At 45.0% G+C, this 25,561-nt stretch overlaps 1 protein-coding gene across 1 annotated transcript; it reads right to left on the bottom strand.

Moving 5' to 3' along the window:
• Positions 1-10,210: 10,210 nt before the first annotated feature.
• LOC130298300 (oocyte zinc finger protein XlCOF7.1-like) lies at positions 10,211-24,574 on the bottom strand. Its single transcript, XM_056551231.1, has 3 exons — positions 24,236-24,574; positions 19,579-19,645; positions 10,211-11,543 (listed from the first exon to the last, which is right to left on the bottom strand). The coding sequence occupies exons 1-3, from the start codon at positions 24,572-24,574 to the stop codon at positions 10,744-10,746; spliced, it is 1,206 nt and encodes a 401-aa protein (XP_056407206.1). The 3' UTR covers positions 10,211-10,743.
• Between the last annotated feature and the right edge of the window lie 987 nt (positions 24,575-25,561).

Here is a 25,561-nt window from a genome sequence, read left to right as displayed (position 1 = left end):
GCTGGATAAGGGTTATCACGTGTATGTGGACAACTTTTATACCAGCATCCCTCTGTTCACATCCCTTGCCGCCAGATCCACGTCCGCTTGTGGAACCGTGCGGAAGAACCAGGGAGGCCGCCCTCTAAATTTTGTACAGACACCTATCCCCAAGGGTGAGTCCCGTGCACTTACCCATGAAAACCTGTCACTGGTCACGTATAAGGATAAGAGGGATGTCCTTTTGCTGACCATAATTCATGGTAACGGCAGCTCACCTGTCCCTTTGCGAGGTACCACAACACCGGCCCTCAAGCCCGATTGTATTCTGGACTACAATTGTGATAGATGTATATGTGTGTATATGTAAATTTTATATACTGTATATGTAAAATGCCCATTTAGGATGAGGCCATGCTTCTCTGTTACTTGTCCACATCTCCCCCATCTGCTCTCTCCCATCTTGCCCCCACCATCGTGTAGAGGAAGCTGCTGGCCACAAGGACAATGCTACTCCCCCATCTGCTCTTTCCTGTCTCACCCCTCCCATCGTGTGGAGAATCAGAAGAAATAAGCCCGCCAAACTGTTCAGGAAAGGCATAGTAGGGGGGTGGGAACTTATGTTAATTACAAAGGTAATATAAGCTTGAACGATTTGAAATAAAGCTCAGTGACGAGCACACAGAACACAGAAGCATTTGAAACTGACAATGGCTCCGTTTGATTTACTTTGGTATACTTCGGTATATAGATTCTGTATGCGGATTTGGCAGGGAGTAAGATAGCTACAAGAACCCTGATAAAATCCATGTCACAATCAGTATATGGGGGGAGTTGATCTCTATGATCAAGTCCTCAAGCCATATAATGCCATGCGGAAAACACAGATATGATACAAAAAGTTGCACTCTACATGGTACAGGTTGCCATGTATAACTCTTTTGGACTGTCCCAGTATGCTGGCAACACAGGGACATTCCTTTAGTTCCAAGAAGAAGTCAGGCGACCGGGAAAAAGCAGGCCGGAGTTCCTGATGAACTGGAAATATAGGTGCCAGGATGGTCCCCGGCCAGCACTTTCCAGGTGATGTACCCCACACTGGAAATAAGGGACGATCCCAGAAAAAATGCAGTGTGTCACAAGTGGGGGATATGGAAGGACAAGATGGGGATACGGAAGGCCAAGAGGGGGATAGGGAAGGACAAGAGGGGGATACGGAAGGACAAGAGGGGGGATACGGAAGGACAAGAGGGGGATACGGAAGGACAAGAGGGGGATACGGAAGGACAAGAAAGGGATATGGATGGACAAGAGGGGGATATGGAAGGACAAGAGGGGGATACGAAAGGACAAGAGGGGGGATACGGAAGGACAAGAGGGGGATATGGAAGGACAAGAGGGGGGATACGGAAGGACAAGAGGGGGATATGGAAGGACAAGTGGGGGATTTGGAAGGACAAGAGGGGGATACGGAAGGACAAGAGGGGGATATGGAAGGACACCACAACTCAATGTGACACTTGCCCTGATCATCCGGGCCTCTGCATTAAGGAATGCTTCAGGGAGTATCACACTTCCATGGAGCACTACATTTTCCCTTTTCATTTTAATTTTCCATAATTTGACCCAAATGTACTAAGTCCAGAGAACATTCCAAATTTTAACCCCATAAACCACTAAATTGCCCATCAAAAAAAATCTCATAAAAAAAAAAACTGATAAGACCTCTGGGGGTATTTTTTTCCAAAAATGGGTCATGGGTGACCGAGTCACTAGCATTGGGGTCCTTTTTTTTTTTTTGCCTCAAATGTGCAGCGCTCTCTCCCCACCTTAGCGGGTGCGCATTTGAGGTAACAGAATAGGGACGGCCACACACATCACATTCCCAGAATGATGATTCAGAGTATAGGGTTTGGGGCGGGCATTATTTTTACTTTCGGCTATACTCTCGGTCATCATTCTGGGAATATAATTGGCACATCAGTAATAAAATTGTAATTTTCATTCCCCCCATTGTACACTTCATCCATTCCTGGAAAATAAATTTAGGGAACACCTGTCCAGTTCCCACCTATACACAGTGGCGTTGGTAGGGTTGGTGTCACCCGGTGTGGTAGAAAATGGTGTCACCCCCATACCTACCCCCTCCCCCCAGTAAGTTTTTGGCCAGTTGTGACAGACACCACTGTTGTAGCGCATTGTGAGAAATTCCAGTATAATAATCAGATGTACCAGTTGCCACAGAATGGGAAAGTGTTAAAGAAGTTTTTACCATTTAAATATACAGCTCCCAGAATTACTTAAAGGGGTACTCCACTGGAAAACATTTACTTTTATATCAACTGGTGCCAGAAAGTTAAACAGATTTTTAAATTACTTCTATTTAAAATCTTAATCCTTACAGTACTTATAAGCAGGTGTATGCTCCACAGGAAGTTGTGTAGTTATTTCCAGTCTTACCTCTGTCCATGTCAGGAACTGTCCAGAGCAGGAGAGGTTTGCAATGGGGATTTGCTCCTACTATGGACAGTTCTTGACATGGACAGAGGTGTCAGCACAGAGCACTGTGGTCAGACAGAAAATAAATTAAAAAAGAAAAAAACTTCCTGTGAATCGCTTATACAGCAGCTAATAAGTACTGGAAGGATTAAGATTTTTAAATAGAAGTAATTTACAAATCTGTTTAACTTTGTAGCACCACTTGATTACATTTTTTTTCACAGTAGAGTACCCCTTTATGCAGTGGTGAGGTTATGCTGGGAGTTGTAGTTTCACTCACCATAACTGTAGAACTAACAAGTGACTACAGCTCTGATTGGACATAGTGAGGAGAATACACAATGATATCAGTGACTACAGGTGACGTCTTCTCTATAGTGAGGAGAATACGCAATGATATCAGTGACTACAGGTGACGTCTTCTCTATAGTGAGGAGAATACACAATGATATCAGTGACTACAGGTGACGTCTTCTCTATAGTGAGGAGAATACACAATGATATCAGTGACTACAGGTGACGTCTTCTCTATAGTGAGGAGAATACACAATGATATCAGTGACTACAGGTGACGTCTTCTCTATATTGAGGAGAATGTACAATGACATCAGTGACTACAGGTGACGTCTTCTCTATAGTGAGGAGAATACACAATGATATCAGTGACTACAGGTGACGTCTTCTCTATTGTGAGGAGAATACACAATGATATCAGTAACTACAGGTGACGTCTTCTCTATAGTGAGGAGAATACACAATGATATCAGTGACGACAGGTGACGTCTTCTCTATAGTGAGGAGAATACACAATGATATCAGTGACTACAGGTGACGTCTTCTCTATAGTGAGGAGAATACACAATGATATCACTGACTACAGGTGACGTCTTCTGTATAGTGAGGAGAATACACAATGATATCAGTGACAACAGGTGACGTCTTCTCTATAGTGAGGAGAATACACAATGATATCAGTGACAACAGGTGACGTCTTCTCTATAGTGAGGAGAATACACAATGATATCAGTGATTACAGGTGACGTCTTCTCTATAGTGAGGAGAATACACAATGATATCAGTGACTACAGGTGACGTCTTCTCTATAGTGAGGAGAATACACAATGATATCAGTGATTACAGGTGACGTCTTCTCTATAGTGAGGAGAATACACAATGATATCAGTGACTACAGGTGATGTCTTCTCTATTGTGAGGAGAATACACAATGATATCAGTAACTACAGGTGACGTCTTCTCTATAGTGAGGAGAATACACAATGATATCAGTGACGACAGGTGACGTCTTCTCTATAGTGAGGAGAATACACAATGATATCAGTGACTACAGGTGACGTCTTCTCTATAGTGAGGAGAATACACAATGATATCACTGACTACAGGTGACGTCTTCTGTATAGTGAGGAGAATACACAATGATATCAGTGACAACAGGTGACGTCTTCTCTATAGTGAGGATAATACACAATGATATCAGTGACAACAGGTGACGTCTTCTCTATAGTGAGGAGAATACACAATGATATCAGTGATTACAGGTGACGTCTTCTCTATAGTGAGGAGAATACACAATGATATCAGTGACTACAGGTGACGTCTTCTCTATAGTGAGGAGAATACACAATGATATCAGTGATTACAGGTGACGTCTTCTCTATAGTCTTCTCTTATCTAATTCAGATGGTACATACTGCCTGGTCCAACTAAAAATTCTCTCTGCAGAATGTGACGCCCAGACTTCTCCTCACTATGTCAGCGTATTCTCATCCTCTATATGAAAACAAGTATTATTATAAATAGAGATGATCAAACTTACAGTAAATTCGATTCGTCACGAACTTCTCGGCTTGGCAGTTGATGACTTATCCTGCATAAATTAGTTCAGCTTTCAGATGTTCCGGTGGGCTGGAAAAGGTGGATACAGTCCTAGGAAAGATTCTCCTAGGACTGTATCCACCTTTTCCAGCCCACGGGAGCACCTGAAAGCTGAACTAATTTATGCAGGATAAGTCATCAACTGCCGAGCCGAGAAGTTTGTGACGAATCGAATTTACTGTAAGTTTGCTCATCTCTAATTATAAACCTGCCAGACACTGTATCCTCTAAATATAATACTACTATACTCTTTGATTATAAACCTTCCATACACCGTACCCACTGAATATAATACTACCACACACTGTACATTCTGAATATAATACCAACACATACTGTACACTCTGAATATAAATCTGCCACATACTGTACCCTCTGAATATAATACTGCCACACACTGTACCCTCGGAATATAATACTACCACCCACTGCGCCCTCTGAACATAATACAACCACAAACTGCGCCCTCTGAATATAATACTACTATACTCTTTGATTATAAACCTTCCATACGCCGTACCCACTGAATATAATACTACCACACATCTGTACATTCTGAATATAATACCAACACATACTGTACACTCTGAATATAAATCTGCCACATACTGTACCCCTGAATATAATACCGCCACACACTGTACCCTCTGAATATAATACTACCACCAACTGCGCCCTCTGAATATAATACTACCACAAACTGCGCCCTCTGAATATAACGTTGCCATACAGTGCACCCTCTGAATATAATACCGCCACACACTGTACCCTTTGAATATAATACTACCACCCACTGCGCCCTCTGAATATAATACTACCACAAACTGCGCCCTCTGAATATAATGTTGCCATACAGTGCACCCTCTGAATATAATACCACAACCGCAGTAACACCCCTCAACATCCGTTAGCTGATGCTATTACCATGGGAGGGGGATATTGGTGGTGTTGCTAGTGGATGATGGGGGTACTACTACTGGGGGGGTGTTGCTGGAGGATGATGAGGGTGCTACTGGCCATCCCCCCTGGCAGTATCACCCCCATCATCCACCATTGGGATCTGCTGATGGAGGTATTACTGCTGGGGGGGGGGGATGTTGCTGGTGGATGATGAGGGTGCTACTGCCAGGGGGGGAGCATTAGGTAGGCAGCAGTTCCCCCACTTTAGGTAGTCAGCAGTTCCCCCACATTAGGTAGGTAGCAGTTTCCCCCCATTAGGTAGCACAGATTCCCCCCATTAGGTAGCATAGACTCCCCACATTTGGTAGCACAAATTCCCCACATTAGGTAGCAGTTTCCCCACATTAGGTAGCATAGATTCCCCACATTAGGTAGCAGTTTCCCCACATTAGATAGTATAGACTCTGCACATTTGGTAGTAGTTTCCCCACATTAGGCAGCAGGTTCCCCACAATGGGTCAAAGTCTCCCCACATTAGATCGCTGGTTCAAACCCCCCCCCCCCAAAAAAAAAACATACACAGACAACACAGAGAGACACAAACACACACACACAGTCAGAGAGACACACACTCACAAGCAGACAGACACACAGAGTCACACAGTCACACACACGCACAGAGTCACACAGTCACACAAACACACACAGAGTCACACACACAGAGTCGCACAAACACGCACACACAGTCACACACACACACAGAGTCGCACACACACAGAGTCACACAGTCACACACACAGAGTCACACAAACACACACACACAGTCACACACACACAGAGTCACACAGTCACACAAACACACACAGAGTCACACAGTCACAAACACACACACAGTCACACAGTCACATACACAGTCACATACACACACAGAGTCACACACACACACAGAGTCACACACACACAGAGTCACACAGTCACACACACACAGTCACATACACACACACAGAGTCACACTCACACAGAGTCACATACACACAGTCACACACACACAGAGTCACACACACAGAGTCACACAAACACACACACAGTCACACAGTCACAAACACACACAGTCACACACACAGTCGCACAAACACACACACACAGAGTCACACAAACACACACACAGAGTCACACAGTCACACAAACTGACGGATGGGCGCACCGCACAGCGCACGTGAAGGCGGGGGGGGGTTTGTTCCTGACGGACAGGAGGCCGGTCGGGCACAGAAGGGGGGAGTCGGTGTGGCTCGGGAGGGGGGGTGGGTGCTGCGGAGCGTCTTGGTGTCACCCCATTAGGTTCGTGTCACCCGATGCAGGCCGCACCTGGGTCGCAACGCCACTGCCTATACACCTTTCCCGGGGGGGGGGGGGGGGGGTACTGTCTGTAATAGGGTCACATGTGGGTTTTTCCTTTTTGTTATTTTCCTCTGAATATATGTAACCGTCAGCTACTGATATGCCATAGGCCTCAAATGCAAACATAGCTCTATGACTCTTGAGCCTCTATGACACCCACATATGGGGTATTTCCATACTCGGAAGCAATGGGGTTACAACATTTGGGGGGCATTTTCTCCTATTACTCCTTGTGCAAATGAAAAATTTGGGATAACACCAGCATTTTTGTGAAAAAAAAAACTATTTTGTTATTTTACGGCCCACTGTTCAAAACACCAGTGAAGTGTAAATACTCACTGTACCCCTTGTTACGTTCCCTGAGGGGTGTAGTTTCCAAAATGATGGCACTTGAAGGGGGGTCCCACTGCTCTGGCTCCATGGTAGCTCTGTAAACGCTCAAGGCCCCTGACAAAATTCTCCCAAAGCCAAATGGCGCTCCTGCTCTTCTGAGACCTGGTGTGCACCCGCAGAGCAGTTTACGTCCAGATATGAGGTATTTCCTTACTCCAAAGAAATGTATTTACCAATTGTGGGGGACATTTTTTCCTATTACCACTTGTGAAAAATTTAGGGTAACCCCAGCATTTTAGTGTAAAAAATCTAATTTTTCCTTTTCAAATCCCATTTTAATGAACATTTATCAAACACCTGTGGGGGGTTAAGGCTCACTGGACCCCTTATTACGTGCCTTGAGAGGTGTAGTTTCCAAAATAGTATACCATGTGTTTTTTTTTTGCTGTTCTGGCACCATAGGGGCTTCCTAAATGGGACATGCCCCCCAAAAATCATTTCAGCAAAACTGGCTCTTCAAAATCCCCTTGTGGCTCCTTCCCTTCTGAGCCCTTTACTGCGCCCGCCGAATACTTTACATACACATAGGAGGTATGTCCTTACTCGAGAGAAATTGCGTTACACATTTGAGGAAGATTTCTCTTCTTTTACCCCTTGTAAAAATTGAACAATTGGGTCTACAAGAACATGCGAGTGTAAGAAAAGAAGATTTAGAATTTTCTCCTTCACTTTGCTGCTATTCCTGTGAAACACCTAAAGGGTTAACACAATTACTGAATGTCATTTTGTATACTGTGGGGGGTGCAGTTTTTATAACGGGGTCATTTGTTGGGTATTTCTAATATGAAGACCCTTCAAATCCACTTCAAACCTGAACTGGTGTCTGAAGAATTCTAATTTTGAAAATTTTGTGAAAAATTGCTGCTGAACTTTGAAGCCTCTGATGTCGTCCAAAAGTAAAAACATCTCAATTTTATGATGGAAATATAAACTATACATAGGGGGAGATTTATCAAGAAATGTCTATGTTAGATCACATTTCCACCATTTTTTTTGTCTATTCTTTGACTAGCGTTCCCCTTAGTCATCAATAATGCGCAGGAGTAATGATGGATAAGGTGCAGCTCTCCTGTCTAAACACCTTTTCTAAAAAAGAGTCAGACCAACAACCAGAGGCCTGGGTTCCCAACCTACATGTACCTATAGGGGTACACCACGGGGTGAGCGTTGGTATGCGAAAGCGCCGACAAATACTGGCCATGGACTGGCAAGTACTTGTCAGCGCATAGCCGGGCAAACCTCCAGCTGTTGCAAAACTACAATTCTCAGCATGCAGTGACAGAAGGGCATGCTGAGACTTGTAGTTATGCAACAGCTGGAGGCTCACTACTATAACTTTCAGCATGCCCTTTGGGTGTCTGTGCATGCTGGGGGTTGTAGTTATGAAACAGCTGGAGGCACACTGGTTGCAAAACACAGAGTTTGTTACATAACTCAACCCATGTGCCTCCAGCTGTAGCAAAACTAAAACTCCCAGCATGCATGGTCTGTCAGTGCATGCTGGAAGTTATAGTTTTGCAACAGCTGGAGGCACATGGGTTGGGAGTTGGAAAACAGATGATGTTTCCCAGACAGTGTGCCTCCAGTTGTTGCAAAACTACAACTCCCAGCATGCCCAGACAGCCGAGGGGCATGCTGGGAGTTGTAATTTTGCAACAACTGGAGGAGAACAGATTGGGGACCAGATTGGAGACCAGATTGGGGACATCTGCTGGGCCATGTTCTGGCTCCTGTGGCGTCCTGTGCGCTGCGCAATGACGAGTGATGTCATCAACGCAACGTTACCGTCAGTGCGCACAGTGACAGCTCAGGACGCCGCCGGAACCAGAAGTAGCGCGGACCCCGGGAACAGGTAATTATAAAACCCGGGATGGGGGAGGCAATGGGGCAGCAGCGGCGGTTGGACTTGGGAGGACCCCAGGACAGGCAGGGGGAGAGAAGTGGGCGGCGGCGGCGGTCTCTGGCCCCACTAAAGCCCCTGCAGTTCATTGATTTAAAGCGCCAGCTTTAAATCATTGATCTGCAGCGGCTTCTGAGGGGGGAGGGGGGAGAAATAGCCCAAAACTTCTACCAGAATATCGGTATAAGTTATCGGCCATCGGGCTGGTAACAGCGGGACTTCTGTCAGTTAACCCGTGCGATGTCGCGCATCGCGGGGTTAACTGAATGCCGTCTATAGACAGCAGAATGCGTGAAGGACCTGCGCAATTCACCATCTATAGACGGGATTCTGCTGGAAGGGGTTAAAGGTTGAATTGTGGAAGGTAGAAATTATTCTCACACCTACTGGTAGGTGGTCTAGCTTTGCGCCTAAAAATTTACCTTTACGCACAAAATAGCGACTTTTGACATAAGTCGCAAATGATAAATACGTGACCACTGCAGGGTCAGAAAGAAATAGTTCTACGGGTCGGCAAAAAGAGTAAAACTGTCTATATCAAAAGGCGCAGAAAAGTCTCAAAATATGCTGCTTGCGCCTGAACTGCGCCAAAACATAGACAAAAACATGCTCTAAAAGCCATGATAAATCTCCCCCTATGTCTCATCTCTAAACATGTCACTTTTCAGATCCAAGTCATTATATAGTCATTTTACCCCATGTTTATCTACTAAGGGAGTATGAAAAGCTTCTAATACCTTGTTACCTAATCCTGGACTCCCTGATTGCTGTAAGAAGTGGGAACAGGATTTAGATAAGACTTTTAGTGAAGAACAATGGATTCACGTCTTTACACTGAGCTAAAAAATTTCACATAATGGCCCCGAGGCGGGACATCGCTGCGGCCGGTGATAGGCTGAAGCTCCGTGTGACGTGCCGGGCTAACAGGAAGTAAGAAGAATACAGCCCGGGGACCGAACACCTGTACCGGAGTGTACCGGAGCTCTGGGGGCTCGTTGGCAGGTAAGAGAAAGTGCATTTACTTTTATTTTGCAGCCCAGACGGGATAAAAGGAAAAAAGTGCGCGCCGGAGTACTCCTTAAAATATGAGAAACATTGTTAGAATTTTGAGCAACTTCTTGAAGAGGTAAACTTTATTACTTTGTATTTGTTATGCAATTGTTTATGTAAAAGAATAAAGAACTTTTTCCTTCCAATCCACGACATATATGGGAATTTACGAGCGTGTAACTGGGTCTTCAATCCGTGTAATAATGGCGCAAAGTGTGAAGTAAAGAGATCTTGTACCAGATGTGATCAGATCTCTAGGGATTTTATACCCCGGGGAGGACAAAGAAAAGGAAAAGAATTACACCGATGTTTACTGAACCCGGGGGACGCTGAGATATTGACGACTTCTCATATAGAAAAATGGATTTTATGATCTGAGACCGAAAATAGACGTCAAGACGGGAAACGCTGGTCTAGGGTTTGTGATAAATAAAAGTATCTGCAGCGTCTTATGTTCAGAAGAGACGATCTACAAGGGAGACGCGCGGATCCTGTCTGATGCCTTGAATTAAAGTCTCTATAATCATAATGAGAAGGGGGCGGGGACAACACTGACGCGTTACATTCCCTATATACAACGTCAGGGACAATATTACATTTATTATAAGTCCAGTGTGCGGAGATGAATATAAGAATAATAAATCATATAATATAGAGAACTTCTTAAAAATTGGTAACAAGTTTGGAAATGATATATATATATATTACTGTCAACTATCCTATGTACATGGTTAATATATAGATGTGTTATCTGCATCAATTATTCCTCTGAATTGACTTCTCCCCTGTGTGAGTTCTTTTCTTTGATGCTGATGAAGACTTGACTTCTGTGTAAAACATTTCCCACATTTTGAACATGAAAATGGCTTCTCTCCTGTGTGAGTTATTTGATGTACAACAAGATGTGGTTTCTGAGTAAAACATTTCCCACATTTTGAACATGAAAATGGCTTCTTCCCTGTGTGAGTTCTTTGATGTTTAACAAGATCTGATTTCTGAGCAAAACATTTTCCACATTCTAAACATGAAAATGGCTTCTCTCCTGTATGAGTTCTTTGATGTTTAACAAGACTTGATTGAAAAGTAAAACATTTCCCACATTCTGAACATGAAAAGGGCTTCTCTCCTGTGTGAGTTCTTTTATGTACAACAAGAATTGATTTCTGATTAAAACATTTCCCACATTCTGAACATGAAAATGGCTTCTCTCCTGTGTGAGTTCTTTGATGTGTAACAAGACCTGATTTAAAACTAAAACATTTCCCACATTCTGAGCATGAATATGGTTTCTTTCCTGTATGATCTCTTTGATGTCCAACACCCCTTCTGTGACCTTTATTTTGCTGAACATCCTGTGATGACTGAGAAGACAGGACCTGTATATAAGGATGAGATGACAGATCTTGGCTGTGAAGGGCTGAGGGTGTATCTGGGATAATGGAATGTTCTTCATATGTATCTTGTGTGATATCATCATCTGCTTTATAATCTGAAGATATAAGATTCTCCTCTGATCTCCTGGTACAGTCATCTGCCAAGAATAAAACAGATTTTATTATCAGTATTAAAGGGGTTCTCCACCATAAGGTGATTTTAGTAGGTACCTGGCAGACAGTAATGGACATGCTTAGGAAGGATCTGCGCTTGTTTTGGGGCTATATGGCTATGTTGTGAGATTATATAACACTGTGGCTAGCTTTTTGTGAACTGGTATTTCCTGTTTGAGTTTCCTTCTTTGCCTACAAATCCCATAATTCCATTTTCCTCCCTCCCACACATCACCCACCCCACCCATTGAAACATAAATGAGCTGCATCCATTCAAAAGACATGTGTTCTTCAATCAGGGTGCCTACAGCTGTGGCATTAGTTGTAGATTGATCTCTCTCCCACCAAGCGATCTCTCCACCCATTGAAGCAGACAGGCTCCCTGTCATCAGGTGACTAGTGATGTCAGGTCTCGGCTGCATTGCAACCTGGGAAAAATCTGAGACAACAGTCATTTTGTATGCTGGTGAAAATAAATATTGGGGAGAAAATCACAGAAGAATTGTGAGAAAACCGTCACACACAGGTACAGACACTATATTATGGACTACACTAACTTTACAGCCCCTGTATCATAGTAAAAAAAATCCTGGAATACCCCTTTAACCCCTTAACAACCAAGGAAATTGTGTTTTCATTTTTTCCTCCTCATAGCCATAACTCTCTTATTTTTCCATCTACATTGCATTTGAGAGCTTGTTTTCTGTGGGACTGATCTTACATTGTATTAATGTGCATTAAGATATAAGTCCGGTCCATATGATCACAGCGATATCTAATTTTCATAGTTTTCGTTACACTTTACTACTTTTTAAAAACAATTACAACAAAAAGCAAACAGTGTAAGTACAGACCATGGAAGTCTATGACAAAATCCCATTCAGCACAGCATGATGTATACAGAGTGAGGACAGCTGCATAACACAGTCACTGACTACAGACACAATACAACCTAAACCGGGAACCTTAAAGGGGTACTCCACCCACAGACAAGAGGAAAAGATTAAAAGGAGGAGCCAAGAGTGCGGCGGACAGAAAAGAGGTGAAAGCCGAGGGAGAGTAAGGACGGAGAACCACACCGGCCCCCCCATACCTTATGGAACTTATCAGGACACTTTCTTATTCAAGGTGAGGGTTTTTTTGAAAAATATTGCAGTATTGAGGCAAAACTTAACCTATATTTACAATTTAGTTGTTTTCTGTAGATTTTAAGTCTTCAGATTCGTTCACACGTTTCCATGGTTACATGGTTTTTCTGCAATTTGCGCAACTATGGTAATAGCCAAATTTGAAAAATCATGGCAAATATACAATGTATGGACACAGCCTTAGGGAAGGTGTATAACTACTATATATCCTGATCCCATAGAGATAACAGCAGCAGTATACAGATTGAGCTGGAGAGGAGGCATATATCTACTATATATCCTGATCCCATAGAGATAGCAGCAGTATACAGATAGAGCTGGAGGAGAGGTGTACATCTACTATATATCCTGATCCCATAGAGATAGCAGCAGTATACAGATAGAGCTGGAGGAGAGGTGTATAACTGCCATGTATCCTGATCCCATGGATATAGCAGCAGTATACAGATAGAGCTGGAGGGGAGGTGTATAGCTACTATATATCCTGATCCCATACAGATAGCAACAGTATTCAGATAGAGCTGGAGGGGAGGTGTATAATTACTATATATCCCGATCCCATAGAGATAGCAGCAGCAGTATACAGATAAAGCTGGAGGGGAGGTATATAACTACTTTATATCCTGATAACATAGAGATAGCAGCAGTAGTATACAGACTGAGCTGGAGGGGAGGTGTATAACTACTATATATCCTGATCCCATAGAGATAGCAGCAGTATACAGATAGAGCTGGAGGGGAGGTGTATAACTACTATATATCTTGATCCCATAGAGATAGCAGCAGCAGTATACAGATAGAGCTGGAGGGGAGATGTATAACTACTATATATCCTGATCCCATAGAGATAGCAGCAGTATACAGATAGAGCTGTGGGGGAGGTGTATAACTACTATATATCCTGATCCCATAGAGATAGCAGCAGTATACAGATAGAGCTGTGGGGGAGGTGTATAACTACCATATATCCTGATCCCATAGAGATAGCAGCAGTATACAGAGCACTGTTTCAGACAGAAAAGAAATTCAAAATGAAAAGAACTTCCTCTGTAGTATACAGAGGCTGATAAGTGCTGGAAGGATTAAGATTTTTAAATAGAAGTAATTTACAAATCTGTTAAACTTTTTAGCACCAGTTGATTTACCCCTTTAAGCATGAAAGACACAGAGAAAGGCAGGAGCGCGTACATCTGTAGCTGGGACCCAGGACCGTTCCTCTGCTCCATAGCCTTTCCAGAGGATTAGATACTGGAGGCCGCCCCTGGACATATGGGAGTCAAGGATACTGCAGACCTCATAATCCCACCCCGGCAAGGTGTAGTGAGGTGTAGTGATTGCATAACAACAACTTTAACCCCTTAAGGACGCAGGACGTACTCAAACGGCCCCTTTTCCAAGTCCTTAAGGACTCAGGATGTTTGAGTACGTCCTGTCCATACCCGGCCCCCCCACCGCTGCTGAAATCGTTCAGCAGGCATACCGGCATATCGCCCAGGGGGGTCATTATGTCCCCCCATGTCGGCGATGGCCGTCAGAGACGGCCCCGAATAGTCAGAGCCAGCAGGGGTGAGGTGGCACTGGTGCAACCTCACGATCGCCCTGATTCGTCGGCCGGTTTCCCGGCCGACCAATCAGGGCGCCTGCTGCGGGTGTCACTCCCGCAACCCGCTCCGCCCCTCTTCCAGAGGATGTGAGCGGGTGCGGGACGTGCACACCGGGAGCTGGGGACCCCGATCCCCGGCGTGAATGTTGGGATCGGGGCCCCAGGAGCAGCAGCGACGACGAGAAACAGACCTGATGCGGCTGGATCGTTGGAGGTGAGTGACAGCCTCCTGCTGTTGCTTAGCAACAGCTCCCAGCATGCAAAAAGGGCATGCTGGGAGCTGTAGTTATGCAACAGCAGGAGGCAGACCACCACAACTCCCAGCATGCCCTTATGGGCATGCTGGGACTTATAGTTTTGCAACAGCTGGAGGCACATTTTTTCTATGGAAAAGTGTACCTTCAGCTGTTGTGTAACTACAACTCCCAGCTTGCACAAACAGCTAAAGTGCATGCTGGGAGTTGTAGTGGTGCATCTGCTGGTTGCATAACTACAACTCCCAGCATGCCCGTTGGCTGTTGGTGACTGCTGAAAGTTGTAGTTTTGCAACAGCTGAAGGCACACTGAGTTAAGTAGCAAACCAGTGTGTCTCCAGCTGTTACATAACTACAATCCCCAGCATCCCCAGCCAAAGTAGTATGCCTCCAGCTGTTGCATAACTACAAGACCCAGCATGCCCTTCCGCTGTCCGTACATGCTGGGGGTTGTAGCTTTTGCAACAGCTGAAGGCACACTAGTTGCAAAACACTGAGTTTGTTACCAAACTCGGTGTTTCACAACCAGTGTGCCTCCAGCTGTTGCAAAACTACAACTCCCAGCATGCACTGATAGACCGTACATGCTGGGAGTTGTAGTTTTGCAACAGCTGGATGTTTCTCCCCCGCCAATGTGAACGTACAGGGTACACTCACATGGGCGGAGGTTTACAGTAAGTATCCGGCTGCAAGTTTGAGCTGTGGCAAATTTTCTGCCGCAGCTCAAACTGCCAGCGAGAAACTACTGTGAACCCCCCGCCCGTGTGACTGTACCCTAAAAACACTACACTACACTAACACAAAATAAAATAAAAAGTAAAAAAACACTACATATACACATACCCCTACACAGCCCCCCTCCCCAATAAAAATGAAAAACGTCTGGTACGCCACTGTTTCCAAAACGGAGCCTCCAGCTGTTGCAAAACAACTACTCCCAGTATTACCAGACAGCCACTGACTGTCCAGGCATACTGGGAGTTTTACAACAGCTGGAGGCCCCCTGTTTGGGAATCACTGGCGTAGAATACCCCTATGTCCACCCCTATGCAATCCCTAATTTAGGCCTCAAATGCACATGGCGCTTTCACTTTGGAGCCCTGTCGTATTTCAAGGCAACAGTTTAGGGCCACATATGGGGTATCGCCGTACTCGGGAGAAATTGTGTTACAAATTTTCTGCTTTACCCTTTTTTAAAATGAAAAATTTTTGGGAAAAGAAGCATTTTAGGTAAAAAAACATTTTTTTGTTTTTACATATGCAAAAGTCGTGAAACACCTGTGGGGTATTAAGGTTCACTTTACCCCTTGTTACGTTCCCTGAGGGGTCTAGTTTCCAAAATGGTATGCCATGTGTTTTTTTTTTTTTGCTGTTCTGGCACCATAGGGGCTTCCTAAATGCGGCATGCCCCCAGAGCAAAATTTGCTTTCAAAAAGCCAAATGGGTATTTTCTGCTATTACCCTTTTTAAAAATGTAAAACTTTCGGGAAACCAAGCATTTTAGGGAATTATTTTTTTTTTTTTTTTACATATGCAAAAGTCGTGAATCACCTGTGGGGTATTAAGGTTCACTTTACCCCTTGTTATGTTCCCCGAGGTGTCTAGTTTCCAAAATGGTATGCCATGTGGGTTTTTTGCTGTTCTGGCACCATAGGGGCTTCCTAAAGGTGACATGCCCCCCAAAAACCATTTTTCGCTCCTTCCCTTCTGAGCCCTCTACTGTGCCCGCTGAACAATTTACATAGACATATGAGGTATGTGCTTACTCGAGAGAAATTGGGTTTCAAATACAAGTAAAAATTTTCTTCTTTTTACCCCTTGCCTTACCTCCTTCACTTTGCTGCTATTCCTGTGAAACACCTAAAGGGTTAAAACGCTGACTGAATGTCATTTTGAATACTTTGGGGGGTGCAGTTTTTATAATGGGGTCATTTGTGGGGTATTTCTGAACTGGTCCCTGAAAAAAAGTGAGTTTCAAAATTTTGTGAAAAATTGGAAAATTGCTGCTGAACTTTGAAGCCCTCTGGTGTCTTCCAAAAGTAAAAACTTGTCAATTTTATGATGCAAATATAAAGTAGACATCAAAATTATTTTGAATATCCATTTACCTTACAAGCAGAGAGCTTCAAAGTTAGAAAAATGCAAAATTTTCTAATTTTTCATCAAATTTTTAGATTTTTCACCAAGAAAGGACGCAAGTTACCACAAAATTTTACCACTAACATAAAGTAGAATATGTCACGAAAAAACAATCTCGGAATCAGAATGATAAGTAAAAGCATTCCAGAGTTATTAATGTTTAAAGTGACAGTGGTCAGAATTGCAAAAAATGGCCGAGTCCTTAAGGTGAAAAAGGGAACAGTCCTTAAGGGGTTAAGAATGAAATGTGGATGACCTTGGAAGTCTGTATGGAGGGCACGAGGTTAAGTTCATAGGCAACATTCCAGGAATAAAAAAACAGGCCTTTTTTTTTTCCCAAGACCTCTCCCTGTCTGTCTCCAGGTTGGGTGTGGTTCTGCAGCTCAGTTCCATTGAAGTGAATGGAGACAAGTTGTAAAACCACATCCAAAGTGGAGACAAACAGGGCGCGGTCTTTGAAAGAAAAAAAAAAGGCCTGTTTTTTTATTCCTGGAATTCCCTTTAACCTGTCAAAGTACGTGGTCGGGCCCAATATACAGGGGAGCCATTTTTATGGTAGAAGTGCAGGGAATCTTGTTTCGGGTGGACAACCATACCCTCTCCCGGATCTTCAAGGAGGGGGGGGGGGGTCATTAATTGTCTTACAGTCATTCTGGAGCTTCTGCTACATGGACCTCTAGAGCGATCCTTGGAATAATACCCATGTGGACTGGGGTTACTGGAGATGGTTTTCTAATGCCGGAACGTTTACTGGTGGAGAATTCAGAGTAATAAGGAGGGTTCTAAACTGTAGTCAGAAACGGAATCACACTCGAGGATGAATTCACGGCGTTGTTACAGGCAAACTCCGCCCAAGGGTAACCGGTCCGATATATAGAAGAGCAGAAATTACTCCAAGACCTGATTAAAACGTTCCATGGTAACATTAGATTGTGGGTTGTGGGGCGAGGAGAAGAAAAGCTTGATACTCATTTATTCCAAAAACTCAGTAGGAGGAGCGGCTCTAATCCAATACTGAACAATGAGTTTTCTGGCCAATCCCAGAGGGCTCCGCTCCACATCCTAGAAGACCCAACAGGCAAGTTATAGGCTCCAATAGATAAACCCATACACTGTATGAATGAGCAGTATCAGGAACTTACAGAGGAGATTCCCAAACCATATGGAACAAGTGGGCAGCCAGATAGCCGCACCTCGTCTGTCCGACCTATTTATTTATTAATCCCAGAGGGCTCCGCTCCACATCCTAGAAGACCCAACAGGCAAGTTATAGGCTCCAATAGATAAACCCATACACTGTATGAATGAGCAGTATCAGGAACTTACAGAGGAGATTCCCAAACAATATGGAACAAGTGGGCAGCCAGATAGCCAAACCTCGTCTGCCCGACCTATTTATTTATTAATCCCAGAGAAAAAACCTACAAAAAACTACAGCTCATGGCGCAAACAATAAACCCTAATACAGATCCGTAAGTGGAAAAATATAAAAGTTATAGAGATCAGAACAGGAGCAGAGCTTAGAGCGGTGAGAATGGGGCCCCCAACAGGCAGGTGACAGTACTACATATAGTGCTAGAATACGGTCAGCAGGTATGACTGGTATGAGACAGGGCATCAGCTTTAGGTTATGTTCACACCGCAGAATTCTGCAGGAATATTCCACACGGACACTAAGCTGCAGCAGAGTCCGCTTGATTTCCATAAGATTTTAGTATATGTGCTGTCGAGGCGACTTCTATAAGATTCTGCTGCACTGTGCACACGACGGAATGTCCAGATAGACTTGTTTATTCTTTCTGCAGATTCCGCTCAGAAATGAGACGACCATCGGATCCTTCAAATCTGCGGAATGTCGCCCGTGTTTTCTGGGTGTTCATTCCGCACATTTTCAGCCATTTGAACCCGGCCTGAGTGTTCTTAGTGCCAAGAAGAAAGGAGACACATAATAAAATGGGGAGAAGAAGAAGAGAGCCCACCTAGCCTGTCCTAGAGATAAACATTTGGCCGCAGGGAGGTAAATGAAGTGTTTGTGATCCATAAGAATTAGAATAGGTCCGGTAGTACCCACAGACAAGTGCGGCCACTCCTTGAGGGACAAATGATGGCCACTGAGGAAAGATTCTTGGTAATAAAGCTATAAGGATAAAATGGTCTCTCTGGGGTAGGAAGGTGAGACACCTATTCTGTCTCAGACGCATCGTATGAACGGGAAAGCTGGGTTGTGGTGACCCAGGATGGGAGCTGTGGTGACGGCAGCTTTCAGGGTGGAAAACGTTTGTGACCTTCGTGGAATTCACATTTCTCCAGTTTGTAATACAGAACAATCTCTCGCAACGTAGCAATGCAGCTAAAGATTACAGCGCCGGAACTCTGCATATACTAAACGGATGTGAGTAAGTGACCCCTCTTTGTAAAGCTGTTTACCCTACTATAACCCCGTATATTGGCTTTAGTGTGGAGAACAAGGGGTCAGATTCTCTATAAGTTACTTTGGATAAGACTGTAATGTGATTGTGGCCCCACAGTTCTCTCTGCTGACACCTCTGTCCAGGTCAGGAACTGTCCACAGCAGAAGCAAATCCTCATAGCGAACCTCTCCTGCTCTGACCAGTTTCTGACATGAACAGAGGTGTCAGCAGAGAGCAGTGTGGTCAGACTGGAAAAAACTAGACAACTCCCTCTGGAGCATACAGCAGCTGATGAGTACTGGAATGATTAAGATTTTTAAATATAAGTAATGTACAATACTGAATAAATTTCGAGAACCAGTAGATTAAAATAATTAATTTCCATCGGAGTACCCCTTTAAACAAAATTCCATATAAAATTATTAGTCAGTGACTGAGCAGAATCTGTGACTTTTACTACTCACCTGGGCAGTTCCCTGTAGGAATTTCCTTCTCATTCTGCTCATCACGGCTCAAATCTGTCTCTTCTTCCTTTATGTCTGTAGCATTAATATTGTTCAGATCTTCTCCCTGACTCATAAAATATGGAAGAAATATAGTAAAAGTCATCAGACAGTAGGAGAAGTCACGTGGGATGTTATAGATGAGCAGGAGATGAGGAGTCATGGAGGGTGAGGGGACTGACCACAAGAGCTTCACAGCCCTTCTACAGATCATAGGGAATATCTCCATCTACCTGATCATCCTGTGGAAGAAGAGGACGGGGACACCTCTCTGGTGCTGTTCTCTTACTGGATCTGACTGTAGGGAACACATACAGAGACTGAATTCATTCTTTACATACAAATAATGAGAGGACGTGTGTATATAGTCATGTCTATTACCTGGTGATGTGAGGGGCTGCTGATCCTCCATCATGACCTGATCCTTGTACTGATCCTTGTGTCCTTCTACATACTCCCACTCCTCCATGGAGAAATAGACCGCCACGTCCTGACACCTTATAGGAACCTGACACATAATGGTACAGTCATCACCCCGACCCCTCCAGTGGTGTTACTGTATAATGTCCCAGCATTCCCAGCAGTGTCACCTCTCCAGTCATCACCAGACCCCTCCATTACTGTATAATGTCCCAGCATTCCCAGCAGTGTCACCTCTCCAGTCATCACCAGACCCCTCCATTACTGTATAATGTCCCAGCATTCCCAGCAGTGTCACCTCTCCAGTCATCACCAGACCCCTCCATTACTGTATAATGTCCCAGCAGTGTTATCTCTCCAGTCATCACCAGACCCCTCCATTACTGTATAATGTCCCAGCAGTGTCACCTCTCCAGTCATCACCAGACCCCTCCATTACTGTATAATGTCCCAGCAGTGTCACCTCTCCAGTCATCACCAGACCCCTCCATTACTGTATAATGTCCCAGCATTCCCAGCAGTGTCACCTCTCCAGTCATCACCAGACCCCTCCATTACTGTATAATGTCCCAGCAGTGTCACCTCTCCAGTCATCACCAGACCCCTCCATTACTGTATAATGTCCCAGCAGTGTCACCTCTCCAGTCATCACCAGACCCCTCCATTACTGTATAATGTCCCAGCAGTGTCACCTCTCTAGTCATCACCAGACCCCTCCATTACTGTATAATGTCCCAGCAGTGTCACCTCTCCAGTCATCACCAGACCCCTCCATTACTGTATAATGCCCCAGCAGTGTCACCTCTCCAGTCATCACCAGACCCCTCCATTACTGTATAATGTCCCAGCAGTGTCACCTCTCCAGTCATCACCAGACCCCTCCACTACTGTATAATGTCCCAGCAGTGTCACCTCTCCAGTCATCACCAGACCCCTCCATTACTGTATAATGTCCCAGCAGTGTCACCTCTCCAGTCATCACCAGACCCCTCCATTACTGTATAATGTCCCAGCATTCCCAGCAGGGTCACCTCTCCAGTCATCACCAGACCCCTCCATTACTGTATAATGTCCCAGTATTCCCAGCAGTGTCACCTCTTCAGTCATCACCAGACCCCTCCATTACTGTATAATGTCCCAGCAGTGTCACCTCTCCAGTCATCACCAGACCCCTCCATTACTGTATAATGTCCCAGCAGTGTCACCTCTCCAGTCAACACCAGACCCCTCCATTACTGTATAATGTCCCAGCAGTGTCACCTCTCCAGTCATCACCAGACCCCTCCTTTACTGTATAATGTCCCAGCAGGGTCACCTCTCCAGTCATCACCAGACCCCTCCATTACTGTATAATGTCCCAGCAGTGTCACCTCTCCAGTCATCACCAGACCCCTCCATTACTGTATAATGTCCCAGCAGTGTCACCTCTCCAGTCATCACCAGACCCCTCCATTACTGTATAATGTCCCAGCAGTGTCACCTCTCCAGTCATCACCAGACCCCTCCATTACTGTATAATGTCTCAGCAGTGTCACCTCTCCAGTCATCACCAGACCCCTCCATTACTGTATAATGTCCCAGCAGGGTCACCTCTCCAGTCATCACCAGTCCCCTCCATTACTGTATAATGTCCCAGCAGTGTCACCTCTCCAGTCATCACCAGACCCCTCCATTACTGTATAATGTCCCAGCAGTGTCACCTCTCCAGTCATCACCAGTCCCCTCCATTACTGTATAATGTCCCAGCAGTGTCACCTCTCCAGTCATCACCAGACCCCTCCATTACTGTATAATGTCCCAGCAGTGTCACCTCTCCAGTCATCACCAGACCCCTCCATTACTGTATAATGTCCCAGCAGGGTCACCTCTCCAGTCAGCAGCTCCATCATCTTGTTGATGAGTTCTAGGATCTTCTGTTCATCCATTTCCTCATGTATCAGGGAGTGAGGTGGGGGCCCCGGGATTGGGCTCAGGGTTCTTCCCCATCCTTCACACACAGGGGCCCGACAGCGCCCACTAGAGGACTTCTTCACTACTGTGTAATCCTGTGTATGGAGAGACACATTAATATCACTACATACATTCCCAGAATCCCTCACCTCTCCAGTCATATCCATCTGTTATTACATAGATAAGAATGAGGTCATGTGACATCACTCCCAGAATCCCTCACCTCTCCAGTCATATCCATCTGTTATTACATAGATAAGAATGAGGTCATGTGACATCATTCCCAGAATCCCTCACCTCTCCAGTCATATCCATCTGTTATTACATAGATAAGAATGAGGTCATGTGACATCACTCCCAGAATCCCTCACCTCTCCAGTCATATCAATTTGTTATTACATAGATAAGAATGAGGTCATGTGACATCACTCCCAGAATCCCTCACCTCTCCAGTAAGCAGGAAGAGTATCTGTAGGGTGAGGTTTATGATCCTGTCGGCCATCTTGTTCCTGTCTCTCTCCATGGTTGATGGGTCATCCAGGAGAATTCTCTTATATAGAAGATATCAGCAGAGGATCCTGGATTGGAGAAACCTGAAGGGAAGAAGAGGAGACGATGATAAACCGCACCAGATTCTATGGAGAAATAAAATCCATTTCCTGGAGATAATCTGGGGAAACATCTGAGGAGACATTATAGTCACAATCATGGAGGCTGTAAACCTAGTCAGGGGATCCATCATAGTCTGGGGCGGAGTCATGGGGGATGGGTAGAATATGGAGACAGGAATCCACCTTCCATGTTATCCAGGTAATACCAGAAGCCACGAGTGGTGAGAAGATGGAAATGGTGGACAAAGTGTCTGAGGATTCTTCATCATCCAGTAGATGTGACCTGTCATGGTCGGAGGTCAGGAGGTCACTGTCCTATGTCACACACCTTCTCTTACCATCCTATTTTAACTATAGTCAGTTATTCTGATGCCAACTAGGTGTTTACCCCGACCACTGGAGGGCACCAAATATCATGACTCCAGACAATAAACAGTTACACATATAAGAGATTTGGTGACACCGCACTGGAATCACTGATAAAGGGATCATCCATCTGGGATATTTCCACACACGATCGAGAACTTCTGCGTCCTACTAATCCCAAGGATTTCCTCACATCACCTTCTATTATATACATACGTATACGCTTATTGTGAGCGGCTTTACCTCATCTCACCTTCTCTCATAGTGGACTGAGGACATCTAGACCTGATATTCCTTCATTGCATGTATCCCACTGCGAACAAACCATTGTGCCTCCCCTCAGGGGTGTAAAGACCTTCACTCAGAGCAAACATGGCGGAAACATTACAACAACGAGACACAAACAAACCATTGTGCCTCCCCTCAGGGGTGTAAAGACCTTCACTCAGAGCAAACAGGGCGGAAACATTACAACAACGAGACACAAACAAACCATTGTGCCTCCCCTCAGGGGTGTAAAGACCTTCACTCAGAGCAAACAGGGCGGAAACATTACAACAACGAGACACAAACCATTGTGCCCCCCCTCAGGGGTGTAAAGACCTTCACTCAGAGCAAACATGGCGGAAACATTACAACAACGAGACACAAACAAACCATTGTGCCTCCCCGCAGGGGTGTAAAGACCTTCACTCAGAGCAAACAGGGCGGAAACATTACAACAACGAGACACAAACCATTGTGCCCCCCCTCAGGGGTGTAAAGACCTTCACTCAGAGCAAACATGGCGGAAACATTACAACAACGAGACACAAACAAACCATTGTGCCTCCCCTCAGGGGTGTAAAGACCTTCACTCAGAACAAACATGGCGGAAACATTACAACAACGAGACACAAACAAACCATTGTGCCTCCCCTCAGGGGTGTAAAGACCTTCACTCAGAGCAAACATGGCGGAAACATTACAACAACGAGACACAAACAAACCATTGTGCCTCCCCTCAGGGGTGTAAAGACCTTCACTCAGAGCAAACATGGCGGAAACATTACAACAACGAGACACAAACAAACCATTGTGCCTCCCCTCAGGGGTGTAAAGACCTTCACTCAGAACAAACATGGCGGAAACATTACAACAACGAGACACAAACAAACCATTGTGCCTCCCCTCAGGGATGTAAAGACCTTCACTCAGAGCAAACATGGCGGAAACATTACAACAACGAGACACAAACAAACCATTGTGCCTCCCCTCAGGGGTGTAAAGACTTCTTTGACATGGTCACATGACACTTCTCTGTGCTTTTTGTACTTTAGTTCACATAAAGCATTGGTTGGATCATAGTTGAATGGATCCGCGTCACACTGGGAATTATTGTCCCGGAATGTTACATAATTGTCCAGAATCTGGGCAGAAAGCCAATCTGGTCTCCAGGGTTGGGACGACACTATGTCGGGAGTTTGAATCCTGACGTGGATGTTGTCCCTCCAGGTGCCCACGTTATAGACCCTTTTCATCTGGAACACGTTGTTTGTGGTAAAGGGGATGGAACAGAGGGGCCCCGAGCAGAGAAGCCTGAGGGAGAAGCCTCTGAGGAGAGACCACATGTTACCGCTGTGCCTCGTGTGCGGCCGTAAGGAAGGAGGTAGAAGCAGCCACCGGGACAACAGAGGCGGCCATCTTAGATTGCTGTATGGAAGAAATGGCTAATACCCAGAGAAGAAATTAACCAGATGACAGGATGGGCAGGGAGGTGACCTGCAGCCCTTCACCATACAAACACGCCTCCTTCCATAGACCTGCATTGAGAGGGCGTGACGGAACGAGGGGCATGGCTGTGACACAACCCCCTGTGACACAACCACTGGGGCAGCAGAGTACCCCTTTAATGGGTTAATTATTAGCGGTGAGTCCTGGCTGCGTATAGCTCCTAAGCTCTAAATCCCATATGGGACGCAGGGCGTAAATGTACTGCATGTTCTTAACCCCTTAAGGACCAAGGACGTATGAGTACGTCCTTGGTCCCACTCCTGTGATATAACGCGGGGTCCCACGGTGACCCTGCATCATATCACGGCGGGCCCAGCGTCATAGTGAAGCCAGGACCCGCCGCTAAAAGCTGAGCCACGCGGCTAAAAGTGAAAGTAAAAAGTGCCGGTTAGCTCAGTGGGCTGTTCGGGATAGCCGCGGCGAAATCGCGGCATCCCGAACAGCTTACAGGACAGCCGGAGGGTCCCTACCTGCCTCCTCGCTGTCCGATCACCGAATGACAGCTCAGTGCCTGAGATCCAGGCATGAGCAGTCAAGCGGCAGAATTATCGATCACTGGTTTCCTATGAGAAACCATTGATCAATGTAAAAGATCAGTGTGTGCAGTGTTATAGGTCCCTATGGGATAATAATGATCAATGTAAAAGATCAGTGTGCGCAGTGTTATAGGTCCCTGTAAAAGATCAGTGTGTGCAGTGTTATAGGTCCCTATGGGACCTATAACACTGCAAAAAAAAAAAAAGTGGAAAAAAAAAAGTGAAGATCATTTAACCCCTCCCCTATTAAAAGTTTGAATCACCCCCCCCTTTCCCATAAAAAAAAAA

This window comes from Hyla sarda (assembly GCF_029499605.1).
Source record: "Hyla sarda isolate aHylSar1 chromosome 1 unlocalized genomic scaffold, aHylSar1.hap1 SUPER_1_unloc_9, whole genome shotgun sequence".
Taxonomy (NCBI): Eukaryota; Metazoa; Chordata; class Amphibia; order Anura; family Hylidae; genus Hyla; species Hyla sarda.
This window is presented reverse-complemented; position numbering and strand designations above follow the sequence as displayed.